The following is a 17,518-nucleotide window of genomic DNA, read 5'->3' on the forward strand; positions in this document are numbered from 1 at the left end:
GTTTCCTTATGAAGAATAATTACTAGACTATGAAATGTCAGATAATCTTTTAAAAGATTTCTTGTGTTTGTTTGCATGTAGGGAAAAGCATAATTTAATACTCATCTGATACCAATAATTATTAACAAATTCTATGTTTAAACAAAATGCCTGAATTTATATGATACTTAAAAAAAATTCTTTATAGTGAAGTAGTACCTACAAGTCTACCTAATCACTTTAATAACTTATTGAAGTTATTTTGAAAGAAAGGAAATTGTTGGTATAGTAAAATACTGACTATTTTTAAATCCTTTATTTTAACTTGACACAATTGTAACCATCATATAAAATTGTAAACAATATTAAAATATTCAAATTTAAATTCAGAACAAGAACATTTGCCTTTCAACCTTACTAATTCAAAACAAATTTAACTTGAAGTTAAATATTTGTTATAGAACAACAAGAAACAGAATAAAACATACTGACTACAACTATTCTATATGTATAAGTAAAAAATAACATTCTCTAGAATTACAATTCATTGAGTAATAAAAAGTACTTATTAAAACACTAATACAAATATAATTGGTTATACTTTCTAATATTTTTTTTTATTATTATGAATATGGCACTCTTAGGTTGAATAATTAACTAACGTTTTAAATCTACAAATGAAATAATATTGGACAAAAATTGCACACAAAATACGTCATTAAAGTTTTTACAGACCAGACAAACTTTGAAATTTGTTACTGCATGTGGGTGTTTACGTAAAATTTGCTGCTTGTCTAATATCAATGTATTTTATTGAGGTAACCTAAAAAGATGAATTCCACAGATAGTTTGTTGTTAGTAATTATAATTCCAAACAGTTTTCTATTTATTTCTTCACGTCTCACAATTGATATAATAATGAGGAGTTTTCACAATCTATGTGAACATGAATTGAAATAGAATCTTGATAAGGACTGAACTGATCATTATTCTTACACTGACCTGTTTCATACATGTTGTATTGACCATGAGTAAAAGATATATAATTAGAAAATAAGAAGTTCAACACCAAAAAAGGAGACAACATTACAGAGGATGTAACGTTTAAAAACTCTTCAAATCACCCTCATAAGTTAGTCTCCAGAGACCTGAACTTTCTAAAGGAACAAGAATATAATGGACAAGAACCATGGTTTCATGTGGAAGTTGTAGAAGAGAATAAAATCCACTCACCTGGTAACACTAACACGTTGAGACTTGATAAAGAAGAACACACATTCAGCGACAAATTCCTCGGCCTATGCACAGACCATAACTGTGATAAGCCATGTCAAAGAAGAAACTCTCTTAGAACTTCACAAGTAAGGGATTAAGGAGCATTCACAAGACAAACTAGATGTTTCCAACCTCAAGTCTCAATACCAAAAAAGTGAATTAACACTGTAAAAAAATTTTAAATGTAAAAAATGTACAGAGTCAAATTTTCTAATATGAACCCTTGAAAAAAGTTGTATTATCTTATTCTGTATTCTACAGCAGATGTCACTAAATCATTAACCAGTAATAAATAATTGAATTGATTTAACAAGTTTCATAATACTCTAATTGAAACACGAAGAATCCAGGACATGCTGAGTACTCCTTTATATTTTATTAAGGAGACAACAAGAGAATGCAAGTGTGGCTTACATATAACATGATATTTGGTAAAGTTAAGCACAATTTCCATTATTTTATTATAATTTAACAAAGTTCATCTTGATACAAATTAATGAATTGTATGTTTCAAAACTCCTGGATTTATTTTATACTTTATAACATAAAGCTGATTTATATTAAAACAATATTGAAAAAGTCTGGCTGTGTGAGTCTTTTACCACCTCATTGTAGATATTTTGAAAGAATGGACACTGTTGATACAATAAAATATAGACAATCTTTTATGACATAATGTATTTTAACATGAAACTAATTTTTAACCATCATATAAAAGTATAAAAAATATTTAAAATTTTCAAATTCAAACTAAATACCATTTTATACAACAATAACAAACAAAATACAACATACTGACTAACAGTGAAAAATATTTCTATACATATAATTAAACAATAAACATACCTTAGAATTACAATTAACAAATAAAAAGTATTTATTTAAAACAAATAAAACCACAACTGCCTAGTATATTCTTAAGACACATTTCAGTTCTCCAATCTGTCAAACCTCGCAGTACAAATCTTTAGTAAACGTAAGTAAAATATCACCTCTATCTTATTGTATACTAAGTAGTTTTTAGGTGAGGCTAAATGATTATCATATCTTTGCCCGAAGAACTTTTTGTAAATATTTAAATTAATAAAAATTAATTAGTTAACACAATGCAACAAATTTCTAGAAATGGGAAGACAAAGGAACGACAGAGAAAATTAAGTTCAGGGTTGAAATCCATTCACACTTAAAAATAACTAAAAGATAACATTTTACAAAGGTAAAAAACAAATATTAAAGTAAATAATATTGGTGAAGGCACATTAGTAATTAAGAGTAATGAGCTACAATAAAGAGCCATACAAAAACTTTTTCAAATAAATTGATTTCATACTTAACCTTGCTACATCACTTTTTTTAGGTGAATTGCAAGCCTATATGATTTTAAGTAATTAGAAAACACCCTTTTTGTATTTTAATGAGTAAAGCACATTTCATGTAACGTCATTGAAAAGTAATATGATACTTATGAACAAATAAAAAATTGTTACACTTGTTAAAAATTGAGTGAAACATAATTTATCGGTTGTAGTTACCTCAGCAAAATCTTTTATATAAATACTAAATAATGACACTCAATTACTATCAGAGCAAGTTTCCACAAAACATTTGAAAAAAGAAGCCAATGTTATTGCCTATTTGGATATCAATTTATTTTATTGAAGTAACATGAAATAAAAGTAAAACTTCATCAAGTTAAGTTCGCTATTGGTGGTAAAAATCCTACACAATATTTATTTATTTACATCCCACACTTGATGAAGAGTTTTCACATTGCATGTGAACATCTTGAACCTACCGTAGATGAGTAGAGAGGTAATATCATCCCATTGGTCTCATGTTAGTATAAAAAAGTATCGAGAGCAGAAGTATATGTAGAAAATAGGAAGGATGTTTAGTATTCAAAACAAAGCAGACAATATTACAGGATGTATTTTCTTTAAAATCTTCTTAATATCTTATACATCCGTTTCAAGAAACTGACGGTTTCCAAAAAGAGAAAATTAAAATTAAAAATCATGGTTTTATGTGGATTTTGTCAAATATAATAAATACTCACTCACTTGTCCACAAAATATGTTGAGACTTGATAAAGAAGAACACACATCCAGCCACAAACTACTCGACCTATGCACAGACCATAACTGTGATAAGCCATGTCAAAGAAGAAACTCTCTTAGAACTTCACAAAAGGGAATGAAAGACATTCACAAGGAGAACTGGACCTTTCCAACACTCAAACCTCAAGCCTCAACAGGAAACTAGTGAATGAATACTTTAAATCTAATAAGCTATAAAAGATAAGTTTCAAACATAATGCTAACAAAAATCCAGGGTTTTGCAACAAACTACAGTTTATAACTGTATTAATATTTTTAATGTTATTTCCATATAGTAATTATTCTTTTAAGATAGTGAGGAGTATATTACTGATTTAGCCAGAAATGTATATGTCTTGAACAAACTATGATATTATTCAAAGAAAATAAAAATACTACAAATATGGTTCTACAATAAACTATATATGGTTCTATGAAAAGAGGTATTATTTTCAAGACGAATAGATAAAAAATATACTAGTAAAAGTGAATTGGCAATAATGACGCACATTAAAAAAAGAAGTATACCTAAAGGACCATTATAGGAGCATCTTTACTAAGATTTCCCTGACTAATAATCTAGCTACAACTCATCTATCTAAATTGTGCTAATGGTAATCTAATTATAGATCTAATTAGAAACAAAATACTGTCATAGAAACAACCTGGTTACTAGATTCAAAACAACACTTCTGTCTAAATGAAAGGATAAAAACTGGCTGAAAGAAAGCTAATATAGAAAACTACTGATTGACAATTTTTGAGAAGAAGGTTCCATAAAATTATTTTGGGGAAAAAATTTAGATCAAAGAACAATTTTTAAATGTACACATACTATGACAGTTAAAAATCAAGATACTACAAAATAGAGATAAATCAATTGTGGAAACCATGAATTAAAGCTGTTCATAAAATAATACAATGATAAATGAGGTTGAAACTTAAGTCAGAAACAATGAAGGAACTTTACAGAAATGTAACAGCCCAGCTATTGGCCACACTGTCTATAATTTCCTTCAGAAGCTTCTAGTACAGGAAGAATCGCCAGTAGCCAAAAATTAAGAAGAACAGAACTGGTAATAGTCAGTTTGTATCATGAGTTGTATAACCCAGTTCAAGATGCAGAGGCAAATTTTGAGAGTTACAAATTTATACTGCTGTCTGTGCTATATGGAAAAACATAATTAAATATGTGCATACTAAATAAAATTCTTTATCCAAAATGTTTAACATGTAATAATAAAAACGAGTATATGGGAAATGAACTGTGATGAGAAACAGTGAAAATAACAGATACATCAGAAGACACTAATCTTAGTCTCAATATCATCCATAAACAAATAGAAACTTGAAGACTCTTACTATCCTTTAGAGAACAAGAAATACTCATGGCTTATTTTTCACTACATATTTGTTATCATTCATATTTGACGCAATTAAATAACCTGTTCTTTAAATAATAGATTTCAGAAACCTTTTATAATCAATAATGCAATAATTTTAACATACAGACTGACTGATTAAACATTGCAAATTATAAGCTCTCACTTATTAAGACGGTAGGAGAAAATAATTTTGAATTAAAAAAGTTACTAACTGACTCAGTTCTTTTTGCAGTAAAGGCTATTCTCCTATATTCACAACAGAAAGTGCAAATCACTGATCTTTCATCACCAGTATAGATGAAAATCATCTACGAGATACACACTTTACTTCAATCAAAAATACTTTAGTTGTGGCTAAACGCCATTTTGAAGCATAATTAATAATACAGTAGAACTCCGATTATCCGAACCCCTATTATCCGAATCCCCAATTATCCGAATCACGATTCGGTGAAATTATGTAAAATTTGAAAGTCGTCAAATAACAGTGACGGCGCCCGCCCGACGAAACGTGCCATGACGTAGACAGGGGCAGGAGCCCGTGCGCCAGGCGTATGTGCCGTTACCGTGGTAACGTGACTCCCGCATGCTATATTTAGAACACCCCGCCCTTCCACCTGCACATCGACTGCAGTCTCGCCGCCCGCCGGTCAGTGCGCTTGAGCCGTATGCCAGTTCCGTTCGCGTGTGTATTTAGCAGTCGAATTGCGTTGTACCTTGAGAGTTGCGTTGATGTGTGCTCATGTTTATTACTGTACTCTATAGTATTAAAATAACAACGTTTTCAATGGACTTTTGTTTATTTAATGTAAAATACTCCTTTTTTGCATAATTTCCATGCTAAATCCAACTATCCGAATTTTTGCATATCCGAATCGGCCTGATCCCCAATTAATTCGGATAATCGGAGTTCTACTGTATTGTTTTTAAAGCTATTTAATAGTTTGACGACACTAATTCATATCTTCACTAATCTGTGTTATTTTTTAAATAAAACTGATTCTAAACAAAGTGGACTATTTCAAATTTCAATTAGTTTATCAAATGTTTTGAACATACTTTAATATGTTTCGAATTCTATCTTCTGAATTCATAATACGAAATGCGGACACGATTACTTTAAGAATTTTGAAATATAGCAGAACAGTTTTTGTGTCTATAAACAGAAAAATGTGTACGCAGTGGTCTTTTAATATTATAATTGTAAATCTTTTGCACAAACTTGCTCTGCCAAAATGTACTACAACAGAAACAACTTTGTTTTTAATATACAAGTATTAATAAGTATGCAGTTGTATAAACTAAAACAAAATTTCATATTTCAAGCACAAATATAGAAATACAGTTGTAACAAGTTTATCAATATTTTTTTAATGATTCTTAAACGTTTAACATTTAAAAAAAACGTTTCATACATTTTACTTAATGTGAATCAAAGTAAAAAAGTATACATATTTTAATTATTTAGACTAGAAAAGACTTATTCTTTACATAATAAAAACCAAATATGCTTTATTCAACCTGAATTTCTGTACTTTCACAACAACATTTATTGGAAATTTCCTGGAAAATTGTTTAAAAAACAAAATTGGAAACATATTGTAAGTCACAAAAACATATTTGAATATATGTTAATAACTTAAAATAAAAATTATATCCATCTGTTATTGTATAAAAACCCTTGTAGCTTGCTAAGCTTGTTTATAGTTATTTAAAAATATTGTGTTACATCTTGGCATCTAAGTTATTCTTAATAAAATTCATACGCTCGTAAGTGAGTAGAATTTTCAATTTAGCTCCATTTAAAATGTTTTACCATATCATAACAATAAAATTAACAACTCTTTATAAGCCAAAACCCTTCAAATTGTTTTTGAGTTTTCTGATAAGATCCATTTGATGGAGTAAATAGTACATTCCTTTTCCATTCTTTTCAGCCTGAAACAAATATTTATGATCAATATACATGAAAAATATACTTGGATGTAAGAATGTTTAAAAAAATATAAGTACTGAAAACCTTATATTTTATATATATTCAATATAAAAAAAAAATATATATATATATATTCAATATATTATTCAATATATTATATATATATATATATATATATATAAATTTTGCACAACAAAGGAAAACATTATTTAAAACAAAAATGTTAAGTGTCCAGAAAATGGAGTGAGTCCATTACAGTGGCGTTACATTTTTAAATAACACATTTTGTTGTTATAAATAATCTAACCCTCGTACGATGTCGTCCCACCTTACAAGTGTGTACATGGTTGTTAGTACAGCCTAAACTTTATACACCAAACACTGTTGTTATCAATCTGGGTAACAATGAAATTCCAGAAACCAAAAACCATTAACTCTTTTTTCAATATTTTTGAGAAATATATACTGTTTGTTCACTTACAATAAGTAAAATTCAAATTGTGTATAAGAAGTTAATTAATTACCTTTATTTTCTTCACACACTCATCCAATAATCAACCAAACTATGGTATAAAACACAAAGCATATGAAATTTTTACTTTCATTCAGAGAGATAACGAGTCTTGCCACAAAAAGTTGTCAATTAAAACATCTCTTTTTGTGCAATAGCTCATTTAGATAACTTACCCATGCTTGTCAATGTATCTAGTCGAAGCATATCAAGTCGGAGCATGCCAGTGAGCTAGCGTCTGACAAGTCAGAAACCTGGGACTCTGAGTCACTCGCTGCATCGTTCAACAGCTCCATAGGGCACAGGGTCGGCTTCAAATCTGTAATAATATTAAAGATTAATCAGTATATATTTTTAATATGCACAAACATAGGTTGCCAGATCAGATCGGACATTCTAAAGATATAGGGCCGTAGGGTAAAATGAAGCTGAGAAAACTAAATCATTAAAATAACAAGAGTTTATGATCAGGACTGTAATAGATTGAAACAAAGAAGAACTATATCACAGATGAGTGGGCAAGAAAGTAGAGTATTAACAGCTGAGATTTAAAAAATATCCTTTCCCATCCTAACTAGGATATAAAACATTTACATTTCACAAACCAACTGAAAATACCAACCAACTTTATAGGGCATAATATGGGAAGTATATTTGTCCCAACATTTTAGAGTAGCTGATAGCTAACAGGTATGTGCTGTTCTTTATTTATTTACTCAATAGCCAATTAATGTCAAAGTTTCATCATTTGCTTGATAAAGAGTTATATTATAAGAAAATACATTTAAAATTCGGATTTATTACATAATTTTTTGTATAATGACTAAATATGCTGCTAAAAATTTTAATTATAAGTACCAAGCATATAATCTTTATAAAAGAAGTCAGACAAATCATGTATTCTTATTAACAACCTTTTCCCTGCTATTATTATTTCCCTGTTAAGAAAAATGAACCACAACCTGTTTATGACAAATTTTAGTTACTATTGTTTAGCAAATTTTTTTAATGTTTTCTAGCATCTGTACCAAATTTCAGTTGTAAAAACAGAGTAACTATAAAACTTATTTTTTTATTCTGTTTCACATAAATAGTGGAGAATTTGCACGATTACCTTCATCCTCGGATTCCTCCAAGTCACCACAAGCTTTTTCTACATTGACTTTTAGCCAATGAGGCTTATCTGCACTCAGTGTTAATCTTGGCCAATTGTACTTCTTGCCTAGAATAAACAAAATTGAGAATATATAATTCAATCAAAACATATTTATCAGCTTTTTTAGAATTGGCACGCAACTTCTGTATCATTTTGGACGGAGTTTTTAAAGAAAATTGAAATTAGCAGTTTTTGGGAAATGACTTTAGTTCAAGGAATTTTTTTACATTTTTTATAAGACAAATAGACAGCTGTATTAAAATGTTAAACAGCACATAGTTTAACATGCTGAATTGGAAATTCTGTACCTTAACCATCTTTGTATGTAGCTCAGACAATTTTCAACTTAAGTTAAAGTGAAAGTGAGTAGGAATACTCATTGTAATTGTGACATTTACTAAAACATCCATAACAATGTTTCACAGCTTTTTACATAATAACATTATTTGAATTGGAAATGTTGTACCTTAACCATCTTTGTATGTAGCTCAGACAATTTTCAACTTAAGTTAAAGTGAAAGTGAGTAGGAATACTCATTGTAATTGTGACATTTACTAAAACATCCATAACAATGTTTCACAGCTTTTTACATAATAACATTATTTGAATTGGAAATGTTGTACCTTAACCATCTTTGTATGTAGCTCAGACAATTTTCAACTTAAGTTAAAGTGAAAGTGAGTAGGAATACTCATTGTAATTGTGACATTTACTAAAACATCCATAACAATGTTTCACAGCTTTTTACATAATAACATTATTTGAATTGGAAATGTTGTACCTTAACCATCTTTGTATGTAGCTCAGACAATTTTCAACTTAAGTTAAAGTGAAAGTGAGTAGGAATACTCATTGTAATTGTGACATTTACTAAAACATCCATAACAATGTTTCACAGCTTTTTACATAATAACATTATTTGAATTGGAAATGTTGTACCTTAACCATCTTTGTATGTAGCTCAGACAATTTTCAACTTAAGTTAAAGTGAAAGTGAGTAGGAATACTCATTGTAATTGTGACATTTACTAAAACATCCATAACAATGTTTCACAGCCTTTTACATAATAACATTATATACAAGGGTAATTTGGAAAGTAAGGTCCGTTTTTTTATTTAAAAAAAACCACAACAGATTTTTTCAAAAAAACTTGTTTTATTTGATTCCTGACATCAATCACTATTTTTCTACATAATTTCCACTTTTTTTAAACACTTGTCATAACGATCTACAAGTTTTTGAATGCCGGTGTCATAGAAGTCGGCCGCCGTTGTCGAGTGACGACGCAAATGCCGGTGACGTCGAGTGACGCCACTCCATCGACGCGTTTCGTTTCTGGGGTTATGTGGGAAACCCATGTCTCGTCACCCGTCACAATGTGGTCTAAAAGGTTATCACCTTCCTAATGATATTGGATCAAAAATTCAAGAGCAATACCCATTCTTCTTTTTTGTGTTCCTCAGTAAGCAGCCTGGGAACCCAAAGTGAGCACAATTTGCGAAAATCCAAAATTTCAGAAACAATTTTAAACAATGTGGTTCTACTCACGTTTGGAAATTCTATTGCTAATGAAGAAACAGTGAATCGCCGATTTTCACGAATTGTTTCATCGACGGCTTTCACCAAATCTTCGGTGATCACTGAAGGCCGGCCAGATCGTGGTTCGTCATGGACATTTTCCCGTCCATCTTTAAAAGCTCTCACCCACTTCCGTACTTTGCTGTCACTCATTGCATTTGGGCCGTACACTTCACTTATCTGTCGATGAATATCCGCTGCTGAAACGTTCCTTGCTGTCAAAAACCGTATCACAGACCGTATTTCACATTCGGCGGGACATTCAATAGTTTTAAACATTTTAAAAAGGCACAGACAACAGCAGACTACGATTTCACTGCAAATGGCGTCGTTCTGTGCGCAATGCATGCCGAGAGTCAGGCCGCATGCGCATTTCGCTGCTCGCTTACTGCTTGTCTGGTTAACGTGAATCGGACCTTACTTTCCGAATTACCCTCGTATATATATATATATATATCTTCAATAAGAATAGAAAAAATAGAAAAAAGAACATACAAATTCTCTATATTTCGTCTTAAGACATTTTCAAGAGATATAGGTAAATAAGTAAATATATAAACTAATTAAAACTAATTTAATTCATTCAACTTATCTAGGTACCAGATTATCTGAAACTTAGGACCAAATAACATGAAATTAAGTACATATAACATAGCTAACTGAGACATACACACTAGATCCCTAGACATATTACAAAAAACATATGAATATATTCGTCCTAAACTGTTAGACGTACTACCTGATAACATCAAAGAGATTACAAATTATAATAAACTTAAAAACGAGATTAGGAAATGGTTGTTTGAGATTGATGGTGTAGTATTCTTCTTACTCTGTTTCTATGCTTGTTATATCATTGTGTTCCTTCTTATTTTGAGCGGCATCAAAAACTTTTAAAAATTAGTAAATTTGCATGTAGTTCAGTTGGCACTATGTACTTATAATATAGTTTTAAACGCTATTCAATATTTACTTTTTCACTTACATTATGGTAATTCCTGTTATCTCTGTCTATTTGTATTTTGATCGTTATTATTGTCATTGTTAAATTATTTGTTTTGGTAATTTATTATTATTTTATTTATGTGAATTATTCATTTTTGATAAATTATTATTTATTCTTGTTCAATTATTATTAAAGACAGAGGACAAAGTTTACTATTTATTGCTCTTGTTAATTATGTATTATTATCATTTACTTATATTTTCAAAAAGTTAATTGTGTGTTCTTCTTTTATGATTGTCTTCAGAAAAATAACCTATAAATGTTGCCAATAGCAAGAACTATATTTTACACACTTTATGGAGCCTCAAATCAGGGTTGCCTCTGAGGTCGCATTTTTTCCTCTATTTATTTATGTATTATTAAAAAAGGGTTAGTTTATTACTGTAATTTGTATGGTCATGATCTTTGTATTTTTGAGGAAACAAACATTATTATTATTATTATTATTATTACTACGGTATTATTATTATTGTTGTTGTTCTTGTTATTATGATTTAAGGAAACATGTAAGTTTTATTTTTTTAGGATAAATATAATTTTGTTAACCCCTTTATCGAACCCAGCCCTCCCCTCCACAATAATGAAGTCAGACAGATAAAATCTGTTTATCTATACATTTAATTCTGTTGTCTGTTTCACCATAAATTGGACTAAGAAAATTCTTTTATTTCTATAAAAACATACGTATAAAAACTCAATTTTACAATGTTTTTACACAAGCAAGACATAACCACATTGTTGTGAATTTACAACAAATTTTAAAAATTCATCTCAGCCTTAAGCAGTAGTAAAAAGAATAATTGTAAACACTTAAATTCTAGGTGTTGTGTAAAATAATCATTCTTAAATTTATAAACATTTAATGGGAGTACCTTGAGATAGTTTTTCCAGTCTAACTTCAAAATGGAAAGCTTTTGAAGCCAGTTGGACAGACTCGGGCTTGTGGCCAGTGAACAATTCCAGATACATCTCATAAGGCAGGTTGCAGTGAACGGTTCTACAGAAGGACAAGGCAAAGGTTATTTCTTATGGTTGGAACAGAACAAATTGTACACCATACTGATATACAAGGGTCATTTTTATAGTAAGAATCAATAGCACATTGAGTTCATACAGTCTGTACATGAAATCTGTACGAGGTTAGCCACTTTTAGCCAGTACTGCAATACAACAAGTTCTAAACCTGTACTGTCATCACTCGAACTAACAATGTGAACACAGTGCTACCAGTGTTTTGCGAACCCACATATCAACACAATCCTTGTATATTCATCGTAATTTTGTACATCCTTTCTAAGGTTATAAATTTGTTTTAACTGCCACGGTCAACACACTTGCTGTGGCGGGCTTCTTCTGCAGTACTGCCATAATATTGCACTATGTGATGGACTGCTAAAGCAGCCTCCCCCCCACTCCACTCTGATTCATTGAACCCAGTAACGGGCAAGGAAGGTTGTGTTGCAAACCGTGTGTAGTGCTGGTTCCACTGTTCTTTTTTTTTCGGGCAATCGTTCTCGGATTGCCATCTTGGATAATGTTCTTTGTTCACATGTAATTGGAGTCCAATGGAAGAGGATATTGAATTCATTAAACACATGTTTTATGACAGTGAAGAATCTAATTCAAGTTCAGACAGTTCTGCTAATGACATAATATATGAACAATGTATGGGAATGGATATTGTTATCAAGAGGGGTGAGGGGAGAATGTAACTTTGTTTGTTTAACAAATAAATATATAGAAAATAAACAGAAACTGATTCACGGGGAGGAGGGGGGACAATAAAACCAGTGAAATATTGGGCATGTACTGTACAAGGACCGGCACAGGGGCAGCAGGCAGCTATTCCAGCCTTGAGAATAATGTCATCAATTCAATTACACAAGGGTTTCTGGATACCTTTAAATAACGTTTAGGACTTCCTACATCATTTTTGGGTAAGTAAGACAACTGTTCTTTTTGCATTTTGTGTTCACACATCGTCTTATTTCCTGCAGCAAATGTGTAACCTAGTGGCTTAAATAATTGGATCTCAGATACTTACTACTGTGTTTATATTTTAAACACAAAAAACTTTGTCGTACTGAAATTCACCAGCACCTTGATAAAGTTTATGGTAAAGGTGTAATAAACTAGTCATGTGCCAAAAAATATAAGCATTTTAATGAGGGTAGGAACATAATTTCATGATAAAGGTACCCTACCATCATAAATGAAGACTTGATACAAAAAATCAATACGGAAATTTGCCAAAATCAGCTAGAACACCACAAACTATGCAAAATGATCTGCCGACCAAAACAAACTACGAGCAAACTAACACTAACGAATCATGGAGTGAATAATATAAATAAAGGAGCAAAAAGCACCAGTAATACTACATCCGACCATCAGGCCATGACATATACTTGTTAAGGTGCCAACAAAAATGCTGAATTAAAATATGGAAGAAGAGTAGAATCTTTGAATTTATTAGTTGTTGTAACTAATACAATCAATTGTTAGTCCTAAACCATACACAAAAAGTTGGTTTAAGCATAAATGAAGAGAAAACCAAAATAATGGAGTGTGGGAGAACAACCCAAATAAACAATGAGAATAATATAGAAATAGAAGGGCACAAATTTGAAAAAGTAAACAACTTCACTTATTTGGGAGTAATGCTGACGAATAATAATGAAGAAGACATGGAAATACAACAAAGGATAAATGCAGCACACAGAAGTTTATCAGCATGCCACAAGCTATTAAGCTCTCGACTACTATCACACAAGACCAAACTCCGTATATATAAAACCATTATAAGACCAGTTCTGTTATATGGCTCAGAAAACTGGGTGTTAAGTAAAAAAACAGAAAAACGTTTGATAGTATTTGAGAACAAATTATTGAGAAAAATCTATGGGCCAACCCTTGAAGATGGAGAGTGGAGGATAAAGCATAATGTGGAGTTGAGGCAACTATATATGGACCCAGACATAGTGGCCGAGGTGAGAAGTAGGAGAATGAGATGGGCTGGCCATTTACTAAGGAAGGAGGACAACTCCTTAGTCAAGAACGTCCTTGTAAACAATCCGGAGGGCAGAAGACCACCAGGAAGGCCCAAGTTGAGATGGCGAGACCAGATCAGAAGAGACATAAGAAAACTGGGAAGAAGGGAAGAAGAGGCAATGGATAGAGAGATCTGGAGGCAGTGTGTTGGCGAGGCAAAGTACCACCTTGGGTACCAGGAGCCACGGCAGTAAGTAAGTAAGTAAGTAATACAATCAATGGTAGAATGCTTTGCCATCGACCTAGCAATCCAGTATAAATAAATAACAAAAAAAATATCAATAGGCCAAAATAAATATAAGTGACTTTAAATTAACCCAATCACTGACAATGTCCGATTCATGCTACAAAACCAGGCTTAACTGTCTAATACTACCAATTTGAACTTCAAAGGCTACCCGAATTAAAATGCCTCCTCTTTGAAAATAATTTGTTGCCTTTTGGGACATCCTGTAAATTGTAATAAAGATTTATGATAAATTAATAAAAAAATAAAACTATTTGATATACGTACATTAGTACTTAATAAAGTGCAAACTGCTTCAAGATTAAGGTTATAAATTTAAACAAAGTGTATAATAAATAATTACCTACCTAAATTTAAAAGACGTAAGTTCCCAGTTAGCTCTGTAGAGTTTAACAGAAGGGAGTTTGATGTACAGCCAAATATAAGTTTCGTTCTGATACCATTCCACCTGTGGAATTCTTGCGGGGCATTTAAAAACTTCCTCTTCGTTAGGAATATACCCGGCAGATCCAGTGTTGGGTGGCCTTCTGGAATTTCCCACAGGTATTTGTGAATCCTTTTGTTCTGGAGTTGAAGGTTCGTTTGACTCTGTCACTACAAATTCTTCTTCCGAGTTCGACAGCACATCTTCAACCCACTTGTTTGTGAAAGACTGATCGGCTCCTGAAATGGCCTGTTCTCTCCTCAAATCAGTTGAAGTATTCTTTGATTCTAATTCTGCAATGCTTTCTTCATTCAGAGAAATTTTTATAGAATTTAATACACTGATTTCTTCATTATTTTCAACAACAGTTTTAGTAGAGGTATGGCATTGATCTTGTGCTGCTGTATTTTCCATACTCAAAATATCCTCACAAGGTGCTGATGAAACATCAATTTCATTTGACTCATTCATATCCAATCGCATTTCTATTCTGCTGCTTTCAAGACTCTCTTCTTTACTATCACTTCGCCCCGTCTCATCTATAGATACATGCTGTAAAAAAGGCTTTACATTCTCCAAAAGATTCAATTTTGATGAAGGACTCTCCACTTTTGGGCTTAATAGGAAAGATGGTATTAGATCAGTGAACTTAGTGAATAAACCTGTCAGTTTGAGTGGGGCATTAGAAGGGCTAACACAATTATTGCTAGTGTCTGGATTTCTAACGATTTCACTCAAACTTGAAGGAGCAACTTCAATGGCAGAAATTTCACTTAAAGAATAAATTGATGTCTCATTAAGCAGTGAAGATTCATCTTTAAGTTTTGACTCACCACTTTTTGGGGTTGACTCATAATTCGGTAACGACTCCGAGTTTTGTATTGATTCACGTGTTGGTGTTGGTTCACTTTTTTCAGAAGAATAGGCACTGTTGATCATCTCAAGTTCTATCTTATGATACTTTTCTTTGTCTTCTTTGTTTAGCAATTGGTGGTTTTGATTTGAAGAATGGCCTGATCGTGAATGTTTTTTCATGAGTGGAAGTTCTGGAAGACCTGGAGCGGGTAATGTTTTGAGGTACTCTTTGTTAAGTATTTCACACGTTTCTTTATTCTTCTTCAGGTTCTCTGAGAATAAACTCTCATCCGATGAAGATCTCTGACTGGAAGGTTGGGGCTCCTGTGGCAACAATTCTCTTGACTGTGCCATTGACAAGATCGAACTTCCTGAGTTGTTTTCATTTTCAGAAACATCTGCATCATTTGCTAACTGCTCATACTGAAAACAAAGTTGTCATTTAAACCACAAAATATGCCTATAAATCTTTACTAACTAAATTTAATACTTTAAGATTTAAAATAATAATAAATTCAGTAATAAAACAATTATATTATATTAATTTCTTGTCATAATAAAATACCCCCACTATGGGATCTCTGCAGCAGATGGCACAAACCACACCTTTACACATCCAGAGTTAAAAACATACATTCTAAGATACAATAAAGTTTCTGACGCAGTCTGAAAATGTATATTTCATAAGTGGTTTCATCTCAAAGTATCAAATTGAAGATGCATTATTACTGTAGAATGTTAATTTATAGAGTATGGTATGAAGGCTATTCATTGCTTGGGATGTTAACATAATACTTTCAAAGCTTCTTCATTTTGAAATCTTAAAAATGTAAATACATCAGCGATTTCCTAAAAAAGTGGACATGGGTTATATGTCATTAGTTAGAAAATACACTTATAAACGTGCATATGTGTTTTGCTTCAATTTCGTTTGGTTCTCAAATTTTTGTAAGACAACCTCACAAGATATTTTTTTACATTGTAGCATAAATACTGGTTGTATACAATATGATAATTCTAAAGCTATTATTACTGTTTTTCTCTAAGATGCTTGATAGTTGAGATATAATAATTATTTTTCAAAACTGAACAGCCAGAATCTTGAAACCTTTTCCCTTGAGGCCGGCTGTCGAATATAGGTTGACCACGGTAATTCGCGTCGACTATAGATTAACTAGATTTTGTCGCTGGTTTTATTTTTTAATCTTTCGTAACTAAAAGTACACCTAGACTTGGATTTAGGCCAAATAAACATAACTACAATGTACGTTAGATCCTCAATGAGGAAAATGATCAAACCCAAAAAACTTCAAATACGTGTTAAGTGAGTAAAACCATATTCCCTGATGGTATTTTAGTGCCATTTTACCTTTATCCATTCAATTTTTGTCTAGTGTTTATGTGTGCAAAATAAAAATTACTTTTTTATCAATTTGATATTTTATTTTTGTATGTAACAAATTATTACTTATACACATAAACAAAATATTTAAAAGAATGTATAAGTTCTTTTAGAATTATTAATTTACCTTCTGTAAAAACAAAAAATTAAAAATTGTACAGAAAAAATTATTTGGTTCGATAATGTAAAAGAGCTCTAACATAGAGGAAAATAAATACAACATGGAGACAGTTGTTGCAATTTTTAATGAGACCTTGAAAGGTTTACATTTATAAAATATTTGCAAATCCAAAAGTTGTTTGAAAATATCCAATGCTTCTGACATACAATTCTTGGTCGAGATATAATATTATAACTGCATAAATTTCAAAGGTATTATCTCATCTAAGGCATTATTTTTTTACCAAGTTTGAGGCCAACAATTTATTCTGTTATTATGTTATTATTGATTATTGTTGGATAAGCCCCTGCACAAAACATACATTAATTAAACATACATTCCTGATTACAGTTTGTGTTCTGGAGGCCACAATCAGCAAAATATCTCCTACAAATTTTGACATTAGAGTATGCTTATTTCTACATAATCTACCGAAACAGAAATTCATTAACAAA

General features: G+C 31.2%; 1 protein-coding gene across 1 annotated transcript in view; it reads right to left on the minus strand.

Annotated features, from left to right (window-relative positions):
- Positions 1-5,495: 5,495 nt before the first annotated feature.
- LOC124364933 (putative ATP-dependent RNA helicase TDRD12) overlaps positions 5,496-17,518 on the minus strand; it is a 90,525-nt gene continuing 78,502 nt past the window's right edge. Inside the window, exons 26-30 of the mRNA XM_046820762.1 lie at positions 14,570-15,924; positions 11,797-11,921; positions 8,297-8,404; positions 7,359-7,501; positions 5,496-6,673 (exon numbers count right to left, since the gene is read on the minus strand). Coding sequence (XP_046676718.1) covers positions 7,377-7,501; positions 8,297-8,404; positions 11,797-11,921; positions 14,570-15,924 — 1,713 coding nt within the window. The 3' untranslated portion in view covers positions 5,496-6,673; positions 7,359-7,376. The remainder of the gene's footprint in view (positions 6,674-7,358; positions 7,502-8,296; positions 8,405-11,796; positions 11,922-14,569; positions 15,925-17,518) is intronic.

The sequence above is a fragment of the Homalodisca vitripennis genome, chromosome 6, assembly GCF_021130785.1.
Source record: "Homalodisca vitripennis isolate AUS2020 chromosome 6, UT_GWSS_2.1, whole genome shotgun sequence".
Classification (NCBI taxonomy): domain Eukaryota; kingdom Metazoa; phylum Arthropoda; class Insecta; order Hemiptera; family Cicadellidae; genus Homalodisca; species Homalodisca vitripennis.